The 20,767-nt window shown below is 38.3% G+C and overlaps 2 protein-coding genes across 2 annotated transcripts in view; one reads left to right on the top strand and one right to left on the bottom strand.

The window, feature by feature from the left end:
- LOC114359917 (neuroendocrine convertase 2-like) overlaps positions 1 to 10,391 on the top strand; it is a 54,472-nt gene extending 44,081 nt beyond the window's left edge. The window contains exons 2-5 of the mRNA XM_028314468.1: positions 662 to 766; positions 4,799 to 5,033; positions 6,307 to 6,344; positions 10,290 to 10,391. Coding sequence (XP_028170269.1) covers positions 662 to 766; positions 4,799 to 5,033; positions 6,307 to 6,344; positions 10,290 to 10,391 — 480 coding nt within the window. The remainder of the gene's footprint in view (positions 1 to 661; positions 767 to 4,798; positions 5,034 to 6,306; positions 6,345 to 10,289) is intronic.
- Positions 10,392 to 12,760: 2,369 nt separating this feature from the next.
- The window catches only part of LOC114359916 (twitchin-like), a 94,413-nt gene continuing 86,406 nt past the window's right edge, over positions 12,761 to 20,767 (bottom strand). The window contains exons 93-100 of the mRNA XM_028314467.1: positions 20,015 to 20,274; positions 19,296 to 19,446; positions 18,384 to 18,665; positions 17,784 to 17,924; positions 17,240 to 17,398; positions 15,303 to 15,441; positions 14,413 to 14,576; positions 12,761 to 12,819 (exon numbers count right to left, since the gene is read on the bottom strand). Coding sequence (XP_028170268.1) covers positions 12,761 to 12,819; positions 14,413 to 14,576; positions 15,303 to 15,441; positions 17,240 to 17,398; positions 17,784 to 17,924; positions 18,384 to 18,665; positions 19,296 to 19,446; positions 20,015 to 20,274 — 1,355 coding nt within the window. The remainder of the gene's footprint in view (positions 12,820 to 14,412; positions 14,577 to 15,302; positions 15,442 to 17,239; positions 17,399 to 17,783; positions 17,925 to 18,383; positions 18,666 to 19,295; positions 19,447 to 20,014; positions 20,275 to 20,767) is intronic.

Here is a 20,767-nt window from a genome sequence, read left to right as displayed (position 1 = left end):
ACTACAGAATTTTCTAAGATTTTTTTCCAATGACGTGCTATTTTTCCCACCTTACCTTTACTATACTTGGTTAAGGATAAATATAAAAACCTATAAATAACATTACCATAGTTTTAAAGGAGTATGATTTATTTTCGCTCTATCGAAATCTATATATATAAAAATGAAACCCGTTTCGCGTTGTCACGGCATCACGTGTGAACGGCTGAACCGATTTCGATAATTCTTTTTTTTAAATGTTTGTGGAAGTCCAAGGATGGTTCTTACGGAAAAAAATATTAAGAAAATCTCTACGCTAAGGCGGTACGAAGTTCGCCGGGTCAGCTAGTATGAAATAAAATGAGCATAGTCTTACTTTTACCCGACTCTCCCATGGATTGGATTCTTATGGCAAAAGAAGCTTTGACGTTACTATTTCACAAACTTGATCATTAATTTAGGTATTGACTTAAAATTAAAAAAACGTTACAACAATTATTGAAATTTTTGGTATATATTATGATATTATTATGATGAACCTACGGATTTATTTATCTTGTTTTATAAAATAAAAACTTACGAACTCTTTGTGGCCAGTGTCAAACTCAAAATTAGAATAAATTGTTTAAGACTATAGTTTTTTGTTTCATAATTTTAATGTCAATTGTTTCTTTGTCGCCAGCTGCTCGGGTCTGACACAGAGTGGCACTTCGCGCACCGCGGGCTACCGCACGCGCGCTCGCGCCGCTCCATCGCGCACGCGCGCCTTCTCAAGCAACACCCTCTCGTAAGTACGAACTTAAGCCTTGATTACATGTACCGAGCAAATGGGCGAGACAGTGCTCTCGGCCGATTACTTGGTGTGTATGAACATTACGCCGAGTGCTCGGCCGAGCGCTCGAGTATGTGACTCGCTCACCCAACTGTCTCGACCGAGTAAACATTTTAATGTCTCACCCGTTTACTCGGTACGTGTGATCAAGGCTTTAGGGCGTAGTGTGAGTTTACGTCAAACGCATTCGAAATCGACTGCGTAAAAAAGTGTCATTCAAAGTATGACGTGTTGTACAGCGCCCCTAGCGGAAACTTTCAAGAACTAAAATTTTCATTCAGTTTATTAACCCGCTCGCTAGTGACGACGTTTGATGTAAACTTACACTAAGCCCTTTTATTCTAAACCTGGTAAACTGGGGCAAAATGTTTTAAACACCCACTTGAATAAGTACCTACCATACATAGATACTGAAAAAGATAAACTAAGGCACAAAATGTAACATTAATTAAATTTATTTGTGTTCTTTCTAGTCCCTAATTAATAGACATAAAATAACATTACATAAGAGTAAATATCAGCTTATATCATTTACCTGATTTTCAAAAAGATTAGGACATACTTAAAGGTACACACATACATAATGTCCCCATTAATTGAGGTACAAATCATACTTAACTTGTAAACGTGATCTAAGTAATGTTTATTAATATTGTGAGTTCAAGGTATCCCTACCTTGGAAGTCCCCTTCCTTTCATGGCTGAGGTTATTAATAAAGGTGTTCTATTAGGACCCCAATAAAAGAAATTTTCCGAGAAAAAGGTCCGTAGTATTATCGTTGTGCTGAAAAGAATCGCCTTCATAATAAGAACAGAACAATGCTCTCGATACAAAGGACTTAGGAGCAAGAAAATTATTTTTAATTGTTGTCTTATATTTCACAAACAATGGTTTTCATTGATTACTTGTTGCTGTTGTGGTGGCTCTAAATCGATCTTGGGAGAATTTCATGGCCATGATTACGATTGTGATTCGTGGTAATACATAAACTTAATTTTAAAAGCAACTTACGTCCAATGCCTGTGTAATAATCGCTATGATTTCCATTTCAATAATAGGTACAGAGGCTAAAAGAATCACGCTTCACACATTTTTCAGATGAAAAGCTGAGCATTTTCTTACCTGAGAAGTTAATTTTTTTTTTAAATGTCAATGTAGAGTTCGGCGAAACCCAATGACGATTTGGGAAAGAATGTCCTCTTAGGCTGGATTGCACCATCTTACTTTAACTTTGACAAACGTCAAAAATCTGTCAAACTCCATACAATAAGCACCGGTTAATGTTATTCTTACGGTTGAAATAAAATGGTGAAACTCAGCCTTAATAAACTTATTTTAATAAGGTATTTAGCTATTCCTAGGTATTATCTTTTTAAACTTAGTCCCGATGGTTTGTGATAACTTGATAACATTAGCTATTAACACTTTCAAATAATATAACTTAAATTACATGTTCATCTGTTGTATAAGATAATATCTGAGGACAAAAACAACAACGTTTATTTACTCGTGCGAAGATAACGCTGATCTTCAGTATAATACCCAGGGAACATTTTATCGACAAGTTAAATTGACTTCTAAAGTATACCTATTATATTTCATCCATCCGATAAACGTAACTTGCAAGTTAATTTACTTACTCCCACATACGCAAGTTCAAAATCAAGTTAATTTACATTCGATACAAGTTAATTTAGCGCTTCAAGAATTGTTATTTTAAGCCTGCCTTTAAATTATGAGCCGATATTATAGAAGTTATCAAAATTCAATCTGGCTTCTAGGAATAGTGAGGGAACGATTTATAATTTAATTTAATCAGAGTGCTCGATCTTACTTTGATTAATAGTTTCAGGCGCGATTACCGTCTTTGGTAAAATACGAAATTTCAAAATGTAAACTTAGCATAGAATAACTACTACTTCGTGATAAAGTCTTCAAAATAAGTAATCTCTATAAATGTAGTTCATTTACAGTAAGTTAGCTTTTAAAAAACAGTTTTAGTCTTAACAAGTTAGGTAGGTATGTTGAACTTATTTATTAACCTTAAACCACTTGAATAATAATATGGGCCAGCACTGAAAAGAGGCAGCGTAAGAGACTCACTCACTAGTGAACCTCTTACGTATCAATAATTTAATGTTCATAAACTAGCCAGGTCAAAATACTTAATCCATGTATTCTATTTTTGCCATGTCGTCACGCCATAACAAGAGATGAATACAAAGCTTTGATCTACTTTACTGTCACTCGATATATTTAGCCCCATATCAAATTCGCTCACTTATGGGATTCGTGTTATCATATTCCAGCAACAAACTCTGTCTCCTACATTCATCACTCGTAATTCTGAGTGACAATCAGCCGTCTGACGTCCGTTGTGATTTATTAATATCCAAGTAAATGAAAAGATAAGGCCTTCTCTGACGTTCAGATGATAAGGCACTCAGTCTTCTCCTTTAGGGATTAGAGGCCCGTGACCAGATTTAATGGGCATAATCCTAGAGGGACTGCAACTAAAAATAACTATTGTATTACTTTAATAAATAAGCATGTTCGTAAATACAAATACCTTTGAATGGGTTCGTAAGGATTTAGGAATGACCTTTACCTATCTGTGGGACACAGTTTGTGTATTAAAATGTATTCAGGTTTATTTTTATTTCAAAGAAATTAGTGCCTTTCATTGTAAAAATACCTTTTTGTATTAAGGTAGCATTTTGGAGTACAGTAGAACGCCGATTATCCGAATTAATTGGGACCGGGGTCGATTCGGATAATCGAAAATTCGGATAATCGGACATAGACTGGTACTAAAGAAAACTGTCACACAAATAATAAACTTTATTAAGTTTAACTGAGCGTTATTATAGATGTGTTTACAGTTCTACAATAACGCTCAGTTGGTCTCCAGTGAGTTCCTACTTGTTACAACAATAAAAAACAAAAATTAATTGGTATTCATTTTTTATATTATGCTTAGGATCGATTCGGATAATATTGGCGATTCGGTTAATCGGCGTTCGGATAATCGGCGTTCATTATTTGCGATGATGGAGTAGCAATACCTTCATTCTAACCGACAAAAAGGTAGCTAAGTTTGTTTTGGTGGTTCATATTTAAATGAATCAGTGGTAACTTTTTCGTCGATGAAAAACAAATGAACAAATACGTCATCGATCCTATCCATTTTAAAGATACATTCAACCCGGTATCATTTTCGCTCGCTTTTGTGTTTTGTTTTGTTATATTACATCCATCACTCGTAATGCTGAGTGACAATCTGCCAGGGCTCGTGTCACCGACCCTCTGAGGCTGCTGTGATTTATTAACATGCTGGAAATGAAAATATAAATCTTCCTACCAATATTTGGGCGTTAGGGATATTCATTCAAGTCCTATATGAAGGTTAGTCGTGATCAAAGCGTGTCGACAGATTTTTTCAATTCAAGTTTGTGATCGCTAGATATTTGTGACTATTTGAAGACCTAAAACTCTATTAAGTTATAATGTTTATGATGCACATCATAAAATTAATAAACAGGTTGACATGAATTAGCTGTGGGTAATAAAAGTTGGGTTAGAAACGTCTGATGTTCGCATATTATTAGTCCCATAGTCACCTCTTACGACATCCATGTGAAGATGAAAGGTCCTATTTTGCTCTGCCAGAACCACACAGCCTTACATCTCAACCTCTCTTTTATTCACCATGATCATGATGGAGGGATCATGATTTTCGCATATTTGATCCTTAGTCGTTTCTTAGGACGTAACAAACGCAAACGGTAGTGGCGCTGCAACTGCGCATTTAAAAATAAAAACTACTTAGTAGTAGTAGTGGTGCGGCCAACGCGCTACAGTGGCGTCACTGCAGCGTTTCCTTTAATTTGAAGGCCCTCAGGGAGCATCCATTGGGAGAGTGGAAGGATCGTTCCTATTTTCTACTGGAACTTTATGACTTTACCTTAACATCTATCTTCTCTACAGGTCCACGCAGCAGTCCAGCAGACCGGCTTCAAGCGGGTGAAGCGGGGCTTTCGCCCCCTCCGGCTGCCGGAGACAGCCCCGGCCGACGAGCCGCGTGACCCCTACTTCCCTCTGCAGTGGTACCTCAAGAACACCGGCCAGAATGGGGGCAAGCCGAAGCTCGACCTTAATGTCGAGGCGGCGTGGGCACAGGGGTATACTGGCGTGAATGTCACCACTGCTATCATGGATGATGGTGAGCATTTTAACTTAATCTAAATATATGTATATAACTTAAAGATGACTGACTGACTGAGACAGTGATCAATTAATGCAGAGCCCAAACCACTGGACGGATCGGGCTGAAATTTGGCATGCAAGTAGATGAGGTAGATGTTACGACGTAGGCATCCGCTAATAAAGGATTTTACGAAACTCCACCTCTAAGGGGGTAAAACGGGATCCACACGTACGAAATCGCGGGCGGCCGCTAGTAATAAAAAATATACATATTTTCTCCTCACAATTTTCATCATGTATTGTGCATGTATTTACTACTGCTACGATTGTAGGATACTGGTGTCTGATGTAGCCAATAATTGTCGTAATCCTACATATTTTATGTTAGTACGTTAATTATGATTTATGATACGAGTATGATGGCCGCCAGGTGTAGTGGTTTGTAGTGGTTAAACTATAATTAAAACTATAGATATAATAAACGCGCATTTGCATGATATTGTATGCCACATTATGAATAAAAGCAATTAACTTTTCTATTATAGAGAGCCCCGACTAATGGGCAGTAACCGCTAACAAAAAAGTTCTGAAATTCAGCAACTAAGAAAATAACAAAGAATTATTTAAAAAATGTACCATTTTACTCAACACTTTGTCCTAAAAATGGTTGCCATAAACACGTATTTTAATTTGAAAATACTTGGTAAACTTTTTAGCAGTAAAAGCTTAAAGCTTTACAAACACCTTTGTGTTACCACAGAGGATGTTTCAGACCGTTATTTAGTTTTCATGAACTTCGCGCGTTTGCATTTTCCTTTTATTTTTATGTTTATTATGTAAATAAAGCTTACAGCACGGCACCTTTTTGCGTTGTATTTTTAAGGTATTTAACAGGCATTTTTATACTGAAGTAAACGTTATTTAACTTTTTTCTTCTTAATACAAATGGAAAACAATTGCTACGTATACTTTTATAAATAACTAACTTTTGCCGCGGATTTTCTTGCGTACCTACGTTTCGATTAAATAGCTTGTAGCACAGAATACATAATGGCCCATATAACTAACAATATAATAGTTGGTTAAACTAAACTAATTATAAAGTAATCAAATCAATGCAATTTACACACTAGATTTGTGTGTTTTTTTTTGTTTCATTACTTTATAATTATAGTAGTATATTTTTACGTACAATAAGTAAGTTCCTGATTAATTTTCCAGCTTTGAGTGGGAATTTATATTGTAGGTACAAGTACATGCTCTTTATTTACATCATAATTTTGTTACAGGTGTGGACTACATGCACCCAGATCTGAAGTACAACTATGTAAGTTCTTATTATTTTTCTAATATTGCGTAAGTAACGGAAACTTTTTATACAGGGTGTTAGGTAAATGGGTATATGAGCCGACACTAGCCCATGTTAACATGGTCATATAAATGGTATGGTGAAGTCAGAAATTTGATATAATCATTTTATTTTTTTAAATTTTCATACAAAATAAATTTTATAAAATCCGATTTGTATGAAAATTAAAATAATTAAAATGAAGATATCAATTTTCTGACTTCACCAGACCATTTATATGACCAGGTTAACATGGGCTAGTGTCGGCGGCTTATATACCTATTTACCTAACACCCTGTATAGGTATCTTCTTCTTATTTTCAAACATCAAGTACCTAACTAAAACTACTTATGTACACAAGCCACATATGAAATATAGAGTCGCACATACAGACCGACTGATCTTTGAACTATATAAAATATTCCACGAGTTTTCAAAGTAAGTTAGTGAAATCAGTGAGAGCTTGTTCCGCAGAAACTCCGCGGTTATCCGAGCTTGAACATAAAACTTTCCGTTTACTACGTCACAATCAAATTAAGATGAGTAGACCCTCTATATTTTCTAATGGTTCTTCCAAACCAACGCGATCACACGCGATCAGCGATGGCGATCAAACTTAAATGCATTGATCGCCATCGCTGTACGCCGGCTGATCGCGTGTGATTGCGTTGGTTTGGCTGAACCTTAATAGGATTGAAAAGTACGGTCATGTGACGTCAACAATAATCTTAAAGACTCAATTTCAATTTCTACAACGACCGGTACTGAGCTGCTCGCATCCTTCAGCTAATCATCTGTCCACCGAGTGGGAGGCTCTACATTATGTCTTCCGTTTCGTGGTTGCCACTAGAGAACTTTTCTGTCCATCAGTTCTATGAACTATGTATCATACTCACTAATACTTGCCACACAATTTGCGCTTATCTGAGCTTATTTATATCAAAGATATTAAACTTATAAAGCTGTAGTCTTTGAAAACAAGATTTAGCAAAGTATTTGGTTGTCCACTATTCCTTCGTTTGTAAGTTATTTATTTACTAATAAAGCTTACTTTACTATCGGCTATAAAAGTTGTTACTTTTGTTATTTAATGAGTCTACTACTTTTATTTAAACTGTGTGCTCTTAGTTGAACAAACACGAAAAAATAGGGAAAATACGCGTATTTGATAAGTCAAGTGATCTCGGGTTTCGTTCCTTTGTGTGTTTCCATTATACTTATCTGTTTATTCAAGTGTTCTTGCTACTTTTTGGGTTGAGACTTTATTTTTGGAAGGGATTCTTCAATAACAGAGGTACCTACTGTCATTGTAACTTCTATGACTGATTTTCGATTTTAATTTTAACGAAAAATAATATAACGGTAGACTAAATTGCTAGGTTCATTCGTGAGACGTTTGACAAGACTCAAATCCTAAAGGACTCTGCCGGCGGCTTTATTTCAAAAGAATCATGTCGACGACTTCTACCTTCTATGACTTTTGACAGCTTGTCCAGGAATGTTCGGTGTGTAGACTGAATTAAGTTAAAGAAAAACTAAAAAAATAATCACTTAAAGTATTGTCATAAATGTTAAAGAGGTTTTATTACCAGTTGTTTACAAGCAGTAAAAACAAAGATACCTGCTTTAAGGTCTGCAAGATTAACAACAGGTACTCGACCTTCATCACCTCGGCTGAGATTCGCCTCGCGCCCGAATTTTAAATGAAAATACTTTAATACTTTATTCATGACTGTTGAACTGGTTTAAAATGCTAAAAGGCTCATTTAAATGCCTCCTTTGCTGCGGGAAAATAATTCCAATTGTAATAATAATAAGCACGGTTAGTTGATGAAATGGGTCTGAAGTCTTGGATTTGCTTAAGAGTTTTCATTGAATTAAGATGAAGAGCGGATAATTGTCGAATTTTCAGTGAGGAGGTTGAAATTGTAATATACTAGCTGCTAAAATTGAAAATTCGTCTTAATATTACAATAGTTTTCGCGAAGACAAACATTATTTTGTTTGACTTTCATTATTAATAGAGTTCGATGATGTTCACACGATTCATTAGTGTTGGATTGTTATTGAAGTAACAAATGACTCATTTGAATTTGATCAGAAAAGATATCGGAAATTCCGATTTCTCTATAGTTAAGTTTATATTCGAACATCTTAAAGAAAACTGTTGACTTTTAGTTTAAAAATACGCACCGAAGTATCTCTGTCATACTCGTAACTGTGCCATGTTAGATGCTTGTGGCAGCTTACTGTCAGAGATTTAAAAATCACAGCCGAGAAGAAAGATAAAAGTAGAGATAATATTAGCTTAAGAGATGGTTTAATTATGTACTACACAACACACTATAATGGATACTATGCACCATATGTGTACTCCATTTAGAAATGGATGATAAACAGAACAACACAATGCTTTTACCTGGCTCAAATTGAAATCACACTTCCTTCCACCGTGTTTGGAATTGTGCATTTCCCCTGCGGTTTGTGGATGCGCAAAAGGAATATGTGCGGTACAACACAATCCAATATATACATCTGCAAACAGGTTTTGATGGATTGAAAAGTCATGCAACATTCGTATCTTGCTATTTCCACACTAGAAATGGTGGCATAGTTCCATGTATCGATTTCGTCATTACATCTTGTTATTATGACGTTTCTTAAATTATATCTTGAGTCATGAGATTATGGTCTTTGTTCACTACCTCCGAGTAAAGTGACAAGTGGGCTACTTAAACTTGTTGCTTAAAGTGTGCTTAAAGTCACGGTAAAAGTTTTAATCATTGTATATCTTAGAACTTTACTCGCTTACTTTTTTGTCGCAAAATTGCTGCTACGAGTAGGTAACTACAGGAGATCATTAAGCTCGATTTACCGATGAAGATTGATAGGTACAAATAGGAAAGCCGCATGCAAAAACCTACCTTGAAATAATCCAAAGAAACATTGAAATCGCGAAAGCAATTTCACATTTCCATAAAGGCGAAAATGTTTATTGAAATAATATTGAAATCATCTCACCCCAGTAATCTCGAGAAACGTAATTAAGATAATACATTTCGTTCGGAAAAAATTTCCTCCATCCGTATTTTCCATTTTCTTGAGTTCAATTACTTTGTGTTTACGGTAAGCAAAACTATTTTGTACACTTTTTTAGTGTGGATAGTTTTGTATACTTTTTTGTCAGTCTACTAAATGTAGTATGTCCTGACTTATTGATCGAATGGTGTGAAAATGAGGACCGTAAATGATGGATGGTTTTGAGAGGGTGAAAGTCTTAGGAGAAGTAATAAGTTATTCAGAATAAGTTTAAGTATGTCACAATCACAAACGGACCAGTTACATTCTCCACTATCTATTTATTTCCAGGAAAACAAAATTCCTGACACTCGGGAATAAAAATATCATAACTTCCTGTTTGCGAGACAACATTGAGTATCAGCAAGTTTTGGAGATCACTTCCTAAGGAACGAATAGTAGATGAATATTGCATTGTTTTAAGATAATTTTTCTTTTTTTTTCTTTTTTTTCTTTAGCTTATTACATGTACCGCCATAACAACGCCAAGGTTAACGAGAAGAGAATGCCCTATCACATGGCGTTAAGTAAGCCTAATGTACCAATCTATATGACTGTCTTTAAATAAAAAGAAGTTTCGGGCTATTACTCAAATATAATGATCAATATGTTTTCTCTATACAATAAATTCCTGAACTAAATCTTTCAGCCAGTTGATCGATGTCATCAAGTTAGGGCGCCGCGAATCGATCACGCTGTCGCAAACCGATGTCCAATTGCCCTCTACTTTATCAACCACATTGGGTCGTTTATTTTGAAGAATATTTATATATTTTCTATAGTTTAGATTACTTTAGGTTAAATTAAAAATGAATTTATTATTAAATATTTTGATACCACGTCAGGGCAAGAAGATAATTGTCAGGGAAGTAGAAAAATCCTACTTAGTGGCGTTCCTTAACCTCCAGAGTGTAGATTACGCTCAGAAATGGACTGTATATCAGTAACCAAATCCCAAAACGCACACCAGCCCAAGTTAAACAGTCTTATGAATATTCCACTTTGTCTGAACAAGCACAGACGTCCTAAAAAGCTTGTAGACAGTGCTTGTACACGACACTCTACTACCCGGCTTGTGCTAGTTTTTTCCCGGTCAAGTTATCTCTTGAGAGCTTGTTTTTTTCGTCTGCGACGACTTAGTCTCCCGTAAACATTTTTATCCGCCACTTCATCCCTTTAAAGTTATGTTTATTTTTGCTGCAAAACATAACCACCCTATAGCGCTTCCAGACCGCAACTAAGTGTTCGGTTAACGAAAGTGACCGGTAAGGTGCAGTCCGCGAGGAATGCCGCCGTATTGCGAACATCATCACTTCTTCTTGTCGTGTCGACAACAAACCAATAACAGTGTCAGCCTAAAACTTCGCCACAAGAGTGGCGTTGTCAGTAGCCTTCATTAAATCGTTCCGCGTGCAGTTATTTGGGCATGCAGGGTATGACATCATGTGCTTTGTCATTAAAAAGTGGGTGCCGTGTGTCACCTAGCATGGCGGATTTCTCGGTCGGTGGATCACTGATTGTGATGATGACCACAACTACTCTGGCAAGAGTTTACCGACTGAGAAGAAGAAGAATAGTGCTTAGTTTGATACCTGAAGTTGTGATATTTTATTTAATGGCATACTGAGATCCACCCACATGAATCGTTACTATGATTTATTGTGAAGCGGAGTGTCTACTAGCATTGATTTTTTATTAAGATATAAGAAAATATAATTTTGCAGAGTCTACAGTCTACCCTATTTTTAGTACGTAGCTATTTTCATAGTTACCTAGAAATGTATATTCTCTCTGAGGTAAAATTTTATTCCAAAGTAGGTAACTGGACAGTGCTACTCCAGCTCCAAGTAATTACAAAGTCAATTAATCTTCGTCCTAATTGCGCCACGGAATTAATGAACCTGCGAATTTTTATGTACATTCTTCCTCAGGATTACAAGGGTTGCGATAATGGCCGGTGCTAATGATGAAGGGGTTTTATGAACGATTTCCTCAACATCAATGTAGAATAGAATAGAATAGAATGGAATGGAATGGAATGGAATGGAATGGAATGGAATGGAATGGAATGGAATGGAATGGAATGGAATGCAATGCAATGCAATGCAATGCAATGCAATGCAATGCAATGCAATGCAATGCAATGCTATGGAACGGAACGGAACGGAACGGAACGGAACAGAACAGAACAGAACAGAACAGAACAGAACAGAATAGAAAACTTTTTATTTGCAAAAAAGGTATACAAGCAGGTAAGACATAGATTAAAACAGAGAGAAATAAACAAGTGGACAATTAACTGCTTGTGCCCCTCTGACAAAAAGGCACCCGCTCAGCGTACATCAAGACCGCCAGGGCTTGTCTTGAAACTGATTTTCAGCGGGGGCCCTCTGTTGTCACGGCGTACCCCTGCTGACGGAGATGCAAGAGGAGAAAGGAGTCCACAAGTCCGGCAGCAGGGAGAACGCAGCAGGGGGGCGCAATAGAAAAAGAGAAAACAAACAAACAAAAAGAAATAAACAAAAAAGCACCATAAAAATTAAATAATAAAAATAAATTCATTTTACATTAATTATGAATTACAATAATAATAAATTACAATTATAATAAATTACAATAAATTTAGATTTTAATTATTAATTACATAATTAAATAAAATAAATTAGATTTAAAATACAAATAAATAAATGTGGTTTTCATATTTCTTTTTCTAAAAAAAGATTTATTAGTAATTTTTTTACACAAATTACTAAAAGTCCCGTAAGCCCCTCGTACTAAGCTAAATATGCTTGTGTCACGAATGGGTTCAACACAACAATCGAGCAGCTTACTAGCTTTTTTTTAGTTATCTCAGTTTACGAGTAAAGTAATTAACATTTTTATCTGACTATCAAAGCCACAACAAAAATGAGTATTTCGATTATTTTTTACTGAGAAATCTACTAGAAAGCAAACACGTGTAAGTAGCTAAGTTTTAATTGTTTTCTAGATTCTAGGTCATTCGAGAAAACTCGTGTAAGAAAAGAATAAACAAAGAACTTTTAAGTGCTTCGTATGACCTCCTATGAGAAAGAAGATGGAAAGACATGTAATACCTACGTCACATTATTATGTTATTGAAATATAACCTACTAGCTTTTGCCCGCGGCTTCATCCGCGTGAAATTTAGTTTGTCACAGATCGTCATAAATTAAGTATAGCCTATATGTTATTCTGGGTTATAAAGAATAATACTGTAAAGTTTCATCAAAATCCGTTCAATAGTTTTTGTGTGAAAGAGTAACAAACATCCATCCAGACATTCAAACTTTCGCATTTAAAATATTTGTAGGATGTCATGCTTCAGCTCGCAGTTTCGTTCGCATGGATTTTGGTCTGGTTTTACCAGGAGAAATACTTAATGCAATACCTTACATCATCATCATCATCATCATCAGGTCATTTAGTCTCCACTGCAGGAGACCTCGACCCTCTCAAGTTACCAGAGGCATATGGAGGATTTGGCATATACTCCCCACGCTGGCCAGACGGGTTGGGGAGTAATGGGCGATACCTTTATTGAAACTTTATTTATTAGTATTACTTGAGGTAAAAAAGTCAATCGTGGCATCTTTTAATGTCTTTTATTGAATTTTAATTTCTGTGACGGGTCTGGGTGTTACTGTGTATTAATATGTATGTATTTAAAAAAAAGTATATAAGTAGTATATCCGTTAAGGCGATAGGTNGATTATGCACCACGGACAATAAATTAAATTAAGGGGGCCTATCTTATGAGCAATTAGCAACTACCTGCCAATAATATTTTTCACAAAATCGCTTAAAAGCACGGACATTTTTCCTTGTCGCGACAAGATCGGTGTAATAAATTGCGGAAACAGATGGCTGGTGTACTGCCGGTCGTCCCGGTCGACTTAGAGGTACAAAAGCGTGCGGCTATGTACTTCGCATCAAGGGAAAATATAACCTCTGATTTCTTAAAATAAGTCGTTTATTTGATTCCCGAGAAGTCGTTGAAGAAGATTTACTTAATGAATGGCAAAAAAGATGGGATACGTCAGTCAAAGGACGTCACTTATATAAATTCTTCCCGAATTTACGCGAACGTCTAACTAGGCGATGGTTAGAAATCGACCATTGCTCGTCGCAGTTCCTCACGGGACATGGCAACTTTAAACATAAACTTCACGAATTCAAACTATAGTCGTCTCCTTTTTGCGAGTGTTCCACTGATGATGTCAGTCATGAGCAGTCTGCCCATCATATCTTGTGGGAGTGTGATCTTTGGAAACATGAACGTGATATAATGCTTAATTCAATACAACATACATCTGTTTCCGCAATTTATTACACCGATCTTGTCGCGACAAGGAAAAATTTCCGTGCTTTTAAGCGATTTTGTGAAAAATATTATTGGCAGGTAGTTGCTAATTGTCATTTTGATCGCTAATGTCAGTTTGTAGCGAGTGACACAACCTCCCCGTCTGAAGGCCAGCGGCCGACTGCCGCCCGCACCCCGCGAAGGCCCCCTCAACAGCAAAACGTTCGGAATTTATCAAAAGTAAAATTTATGAATGAAAGTAATGTTCGATTGAAAAACGCAACGTGTCATATAAAGATTAAAGAATTCCCAATCTATTCTTGCAAAAATCTTTTAAATTAACATAGCCGTTTTGGAGGAGTAGGGAATTTAAGTAAAAAATCGATGTCCCGTATTTATTTTTTTAATCCAAAACAAAAAGACGTAGCGAATATTCAAACGTCACAAATGTAGTCCTTGAACTGTTGTATAACATATATTTTTTTCAACTATTTCTGTCCAGCAGTAAAAGAGGAGTAGGCTTTACAAAATGCCCATTTGGCGCGGATTGAGGACACTAATCGCCTTAAATTACGAACGAAGATATCTTGGACTGAAAATTGTTTGCGGTTTTTTACACGCTAAAACAATGTTGTATGCCCACTTACGGAATCTAGGCTTAGCGATGACAGACTTGCTAGGGTCGGACGGTTCTCCCGGGCCGGCCTTGTTGACGGCCATCACTCGGAACTCGTACTCGTGGCCTTCTTCTACGTCTGTCACGCGGCCTGTCGGGCGGTCGCCGGTCGTCTTGAGGCAGTCTTGCCATGATCTGTGGGGTTACGTTAGAAGATAAATTAATGAACGATTGGCTCAAAAGGGCTTGAGCTTGAACCTTGAGCTCTAAAGCAGCATATTTAAAAACGACATCGAATAAAGTCCTCTAAGTAAATTCGGCTAAATTCGAATCCATTTTAGAATTCAGTCGAATTTACTTCGAGGATTAGAGCCAGCAAGAACTGTTTTATGATTCTGTCTTCAGTTTACTTTTCACTCCTGACAAGAATAAATATTAGAAAAGGATGTGTCACACTGATTGCGGTCTGCGGTCAGGTCAAAATAATCACACATGAGGCGAGCTGCGTTTACTTTGACCTGACCGCAGACCACATATAGTGTGACAAATCCTTCATCGGCAAACAATAAATCTAAAGGAGCTACTCTATTTACATCCTATTTTTCTGACATCTACGACCAGTAATAATATAAACAAAATGCTTGGCAACAGCTTGATTATCCAGATTATCAGTCATAGCAAGTGCTATCTCGAGCCTATAAATATTTACCGAGTAATAAATCTTCAAGCAACATACCTTGGCACGTAATTAAATACTATAATATATAGAAACCAAAGCGCAGCGTGGGACGTCCACCTTCAAAATGGACTCATAATGGTAGCAGGAAGGCGCAAATCATTGGGGAAGGCTTATGTTCAGTAGTGGACGTCCGGTGGCTAAAAAGATAATAATGAAAATAATAATAGGAACCATAATCTCACCTTCCACCCTTCTCTCTCTTCTGCACGATGTAGCCGGTGATGGGGGCGCCACCGTCGTCCTTGGGCGGGCTCCATTCCAGCTCCACGAAGTCTTTGTCCCAGTTCCGGGGCTCCGGACGACCGGGCTTGCCGGGCTCGTCTGTGAAATTAATAACTAATTAGTAATCTTTGAAAGTGAGAAGAACAAGTAAAATGTACTGGAATAGTTATGTCTATTCGTAATAAAGAAAATTTTATGAATATGAGCTAAATTAGACAGCAGTAAACGTATAGGACAAAAAATAGGGGATAAAAGTTAGAAAAGGGTCACCGTTACTCAAATTAGAGATGCGATTTTTGGTAAGAAAGAGTATTTGAAGTGAGCTATAGAAAACATTATGATTCTTTTTTTGATCACGAGAACTGTCGCCGTAAATAACTTCTATTTTTACGCGTTTGAATTTACAGACAGAACTTAGTCGACAGTAGGCCTCGCTACTGGAATCCTCTCGAGGTTTTGACCGCTTTTCGCGAATATTCCCTAAAGCCGTGAATAATCTTAGCTTACACCAGCTTCTCACTATAAGAGGTATGGCAAGGCAAGACTTTTTAGTCTACAAGGTAAAGTGTTCACTGTTTCTAAGCGTGACTGTAAAGCCGTACAGTATATACATCTTTGTCACTCATGCAAGAATTTTGCTATGAGTGAAAAGGATGGACAAAACTAAATATTTACAAACTCACCGAAAGGATTCTTAACAATGATCGGCTTCTCAGTCTCCAGCTCTTCCGACTCGCCCTCCTTGTTAACAGCTTTGACACGGAACTTGTAGGGCTGCCATTGGCCCGTCTGTCTCTGTCACTTATGCAAGCATCTCACTACGAGTGAGAGGGATAAACAAACTCACCGAAAGGATTCTTAGCGATGATCGGTTTCTCTGTTTCCAGCTCTTCCGACTCGCCTTCCTTGTTAACAGCTTTGACGCGGAACTTGTAGGGCTTGCCTTCTTGCAGGCCCGTGATGTTGGCCTTGCAGTCCTTGGCCTACCTGTCTCTGTCGCTCATGCTAGCAGCTCGTTACGAGAGAGAGGGAAGAACAATAGGCACTCACCGAAAGGATTCTTGGCGATGATCGGTTTCTCAGTCTCCAGCTCTTCAGACTCGCCTTCCTTGTTGACGGCTTTGACGCGGAACTTGTAGGGATGCCCTTGGCCTGTCTGTCACTTATGCAAGCATCTCACTACGAGTGAGAGGGATAAACAAACTCACCGAAAGGATTCTTAGCGATGATCGGTTTCTCAGTCTCCAGCTCTTCCGACTCGCCCTCTTTGTTAACAGCTTTGACACAGAACTTGTAGGGATGCCCTTGGCCTGTCTCTGTCACTCATGCTATCATCTCGTTACGAGAGAGAGGGAAGAACAATAGGCACTCACCGAAGGATTCTTAGCGATGATCGGTTTCTCTGTTTCCAGCTCTTCAGACTCGCCCTCCTTGTTGACGGCTTTATCGCGGAACTTGTAGGGATGCCCTTGGCTCTGTCTCTGTCACTCAAGCTAGCATCTCGCTACAAGTGAGAGGGATAAAAAAACTCACCGAAAGGATTCTTAGCGATGATCGGTTTCTCAGTCTCCAGCTCTTCCGACTCGCCCTCCTTGTTGACGGCTTTGACGCGGAACTTGTAGGGCTTGCCTTCCTGCAGGCCCGTGATGTTGGCCTTGCAGTCCTTGGCCTACCTGTCTCTGTCGCTCATGCTAGCAGCTCGTTACGAGAGAGAGGGAAGAACAATAGGCACTCACCGAAAGGATTCTTAGCGATGATCGGTTTCTCAGTCTCCAGCTCTTCCGACTCGCCTTCCTTGTTGACGGCTTTATCGCGGAACTTGTAGGGATGCCCTTGGCTCTGTCTCTGTCACTCAAGCTAGCATCTCGCTACGAGTGAGAGGGATAAACAAACTCACCGAAAGGATTCTTAGCGATGATCGGTTTCTCAGTCTCCAGCTCTTCCGACTCGCCCTCCTTGTTGACGGCTTTGACGCGGAACTTGTAGGGCTTGCCTTCCTGCAGGCCCGTGATGTTGGCCTTGCAGTCCTTGGCAGTGCCGCACGGGATCCATTGTCCTGGGGGATAGATAAGATAATAAATTAGGCCTGGGGGATAGATAAGAAAGATAGTCTTCCTTGGTGGAAACCGGGTCTTATCCAAGAAACTGGGAACGATTACAAAAAGTGATATAAAAGTGATATTTCAATAATGTAAGAGTATATCCCAAGATCTTCTTTTACCAAGAAAAAACGATAGGCAATTATGATTGGAAGGAAAAGTCTCTATTTGTTGGATAGAAAACCCATCTCTTTGCACATTGACGTTCTACTCAGGCCTATGGATTATGTCAGGTGATGATGACGGATGCACTATGGAAATCGAACCCAGAAAATACCGTCAAGCTGGATTTTATCTTTCTGCTTCCTATACATTACTTTAGAAACTTATTTCTTAACAAACCTGTGAGCGGGTCAAGTTTCTCGATCTCGTAGTACTCCACGGGGGAGCCACCGTCATCGTCCGGTTTCTTCCATGAAAGAGTGCATCCGTTCTTGGTGACGTCAGCGACTTCCAGTGGACCGTTGGGCTTGGATGGCTTGCCTGTGGTAGAAATACATTATAGGTTAGACATGGTAAATAGAAAAAAATCATTTGTAGTTGTGTTGAGGTAACTGTATTTTACTGTTTGAAAAAGAACTTTCAGCGCGATTCAAGCTAAAGTGTTCGGAAACTTCCACGACACCAAACCGCATAGGCAACATAATTATATTCCATGTATTTTAGGCCCAGGAAATCCCAACGTTTTCGTTCTATTTCCAGATAAAACTTGGGCATCAAACCCATGACTTTAGGGTGAAATAAATCCGACTCACTATCATAAGACAACAAAGGCATCCTATCATATTACGTTTCAGTTACGTTAATGATTCTCTAATCTTTATTACAACAGTTAATACTAATCTAGCTTCCAAATCAAAATGTAGACTATCAAAAATATTTCTCCCTCAATTTTAAACCTTATATCACCTACAAAAAGTTCATAACACAAATAACACTCACCAAGAATGGTAATTTCCACTTCAGCCTCATCCTCTCCCACTTCATTCTTAGCCTTGATCACGTACTTTCCAGTATTAGCTCTCTTGCTCTTGGTCATCAGGAATTTAGTGTTGTAATCCACGTTGATAATCTCTAAGTTCTCGCCGTTCTTCAGTTCCGTTCCCTTGAAGAACCAGGTGACGGTCGCTGGTGGTTCTCCGAAGACCTTGACGTCGAGAGACACTGGTAGACCAGCCTTAACGGTGATCGGGTTCAGGTTGGTGCGGTCGATTCTTGGTTTCACTGGAAGAAAAGAGATTTTTTTGGATTATTCAGGTCGATTTTGAATTATAATTTTATGAACGGGTAAGACAGAGTGTTGCCAATGCTAAATTAAAACTTTCTACAGTAATTGATTAGGAACCTTTGAAAATATAGCTTAATTACGAACTGAATTACTTGTCAAATGATAAAAAGGGTATTGACTTTAAAATGATAAGTTGAACTTCAATAGACACAATCCTAATTATACTTTATCAAATTTGAACTAGGTTTTGGTTAGCGGTAAGTCTACGCTAAGTTTGGCACAATATAAGTAATATACTGTAGCCATGTAAGTATAGCTATTTTTCTTTGTTCATTTGTATTTTCGTGTCGAATAAAGATTTTCTATATTATCTATATCTCTGTTTTTAAGTGATGCTTTTCTACACTAATATTATAAAGAGGAAAACTTTGTTTGTTTGTTTGTAATGAATAGGCTCAAAAACTACTGGACCGTTTTTAAAAATTCTCTCATCATTCGAAAGCTACATTACCCACGAGCAACATAGGCTAAATTTTATTTTGAAAAAATAGGGTTCCATAAAATATATAGATAATGTAGTCCACGCGCGCGAAGCCGCGGGCGGAAAGCTAGTAATTTATACTTACAGAATCGCGCCTTAGCGGTGTGCCAATTGGTGTTCTCCGAAGGTTCCGACTGGCCGGCCTTGTTCAGCGCGCGGATACGGAACTGGTACTGGTTGCCTTCCTCCAGCTTCGGCACTGTGCCTTGGCAAATGTTGCCTTGGATCTCGGCAGCCTGGGGATGATGGAAGAATAAGATATTGTCGTGAGAACATGGTATGGGACTATTCCCACCGCTGCAACTCCTATGTAGCCAGGATCTATAGTTTGACCGCCAATAAAAACCCAACCAGTGAAGGTCAAAGGTCCCGGGGGAAAGTTAAACTGTCATTGGTCCGCAACGAAATTAATCAGAAGAACATAGGAGGAGTTCAAAGTTAAGGTTCTGAACATGGTAGTCTTTCGATCTCAAAATGGTAGACTACACAGTTTAAAAAGGTCTTGGAGGCTTGTCATGAGAATGTTGTCTAAAGACGCTGGAACTCCGGCTCGAAAGGACAACTTTCTAACCAACACACTTTGGAATACATTATATCTTCCAAGACAGCTTAGCTTGACTAACATCTGAAATACAGCAAAGCCATTTTGTTCACAATCAAGTTAGAGTGGGGTTTATAACGAAGGCCATGTTTTTGCATCCATGGACAAAGTTGTTACATTGGTGACCAGGTTTATTCTGATCTTACCTTACATTAAGAAACATCTACGTGATGTATACCTATGTAAAAGAGAATTATGCTTACCTTGACAAACTCTCCACGGTCTCTATCCATAACTTCAATGATGTATCCAGTAATCGGGGCACCATTATCCCTAATGGGAGGTTCCCACTTGAGTTTGGCAGACTTCTCATCCCAGTCCACGATGTCTGGCAGGCCAGGCGGCGCTGGCACGTCGTATGGGTTCTTGGCTAGGGTTCCGTGGTCGGTCTCCAGGGGTTCCGATTCGCCTTCCTCGTTGAGGGCCTTGACGCGGAACTGGTAGGTGTGGCCTGGCTCTAGGCCTGTGAGAAAAGGGTGGGGCGTAAGTTACATTGTTTTAAGTAGACAGAAAAAAGTTTGCTGAACGTGATTGATACGGGCCGCTTTCAACCGGCCATATTTGGAAGTCATTGGAGAGGAATATGTTCAGCGGTGTACCTCCAATGGCGAAATTGGATAGATTAAACTGTACATCGGTTTTGAGCAGATTATCACTTTCCATAGTAAAAGTTTTTCTTGTTTTATCCCATTCAGTGAACAGTGACACTGAATACGCATCAGTGACAATGACTACTCTTCAGTGACAGAGACTCACCAGTAATGTTCCAGCTTAGACAGTGACTGTACTGACACTGACAGCAACTAATGATCGGTAACAGCAACACTCATCAGTGACGACTAATTAGACAGCGACTTACCAATGACGGTAGCCTCAATCTTGTCTGGGTCGATGATGCCAGCTGGCACCCACTTCCCAGTAAGCGTGTCCATCTTCTCAAGTACATAAGCACTGAG

Source organism: Ostrinia furnacalis, unplaced genomic scaffold, assembly GCF_004193835.3.
Source record: "Ostrinia furnacalis isolate ACB-3 unplaced genomic scaffold, ASM419383v2 OfSCF4694, whole genome shotgun sequence".
In the NCBI taxonomy this organism is placed as follows: Eukaryota; Metazoa; Arthropoda; class Insecta; order Lepidoptera; family Crambidae; genus Ostrinia; species Ostrinia furnacalis.
Note: the sequence above shows the minus strand (reverse complement) of the source record. Positions and strands in the feature narration are given on the sequence as shown.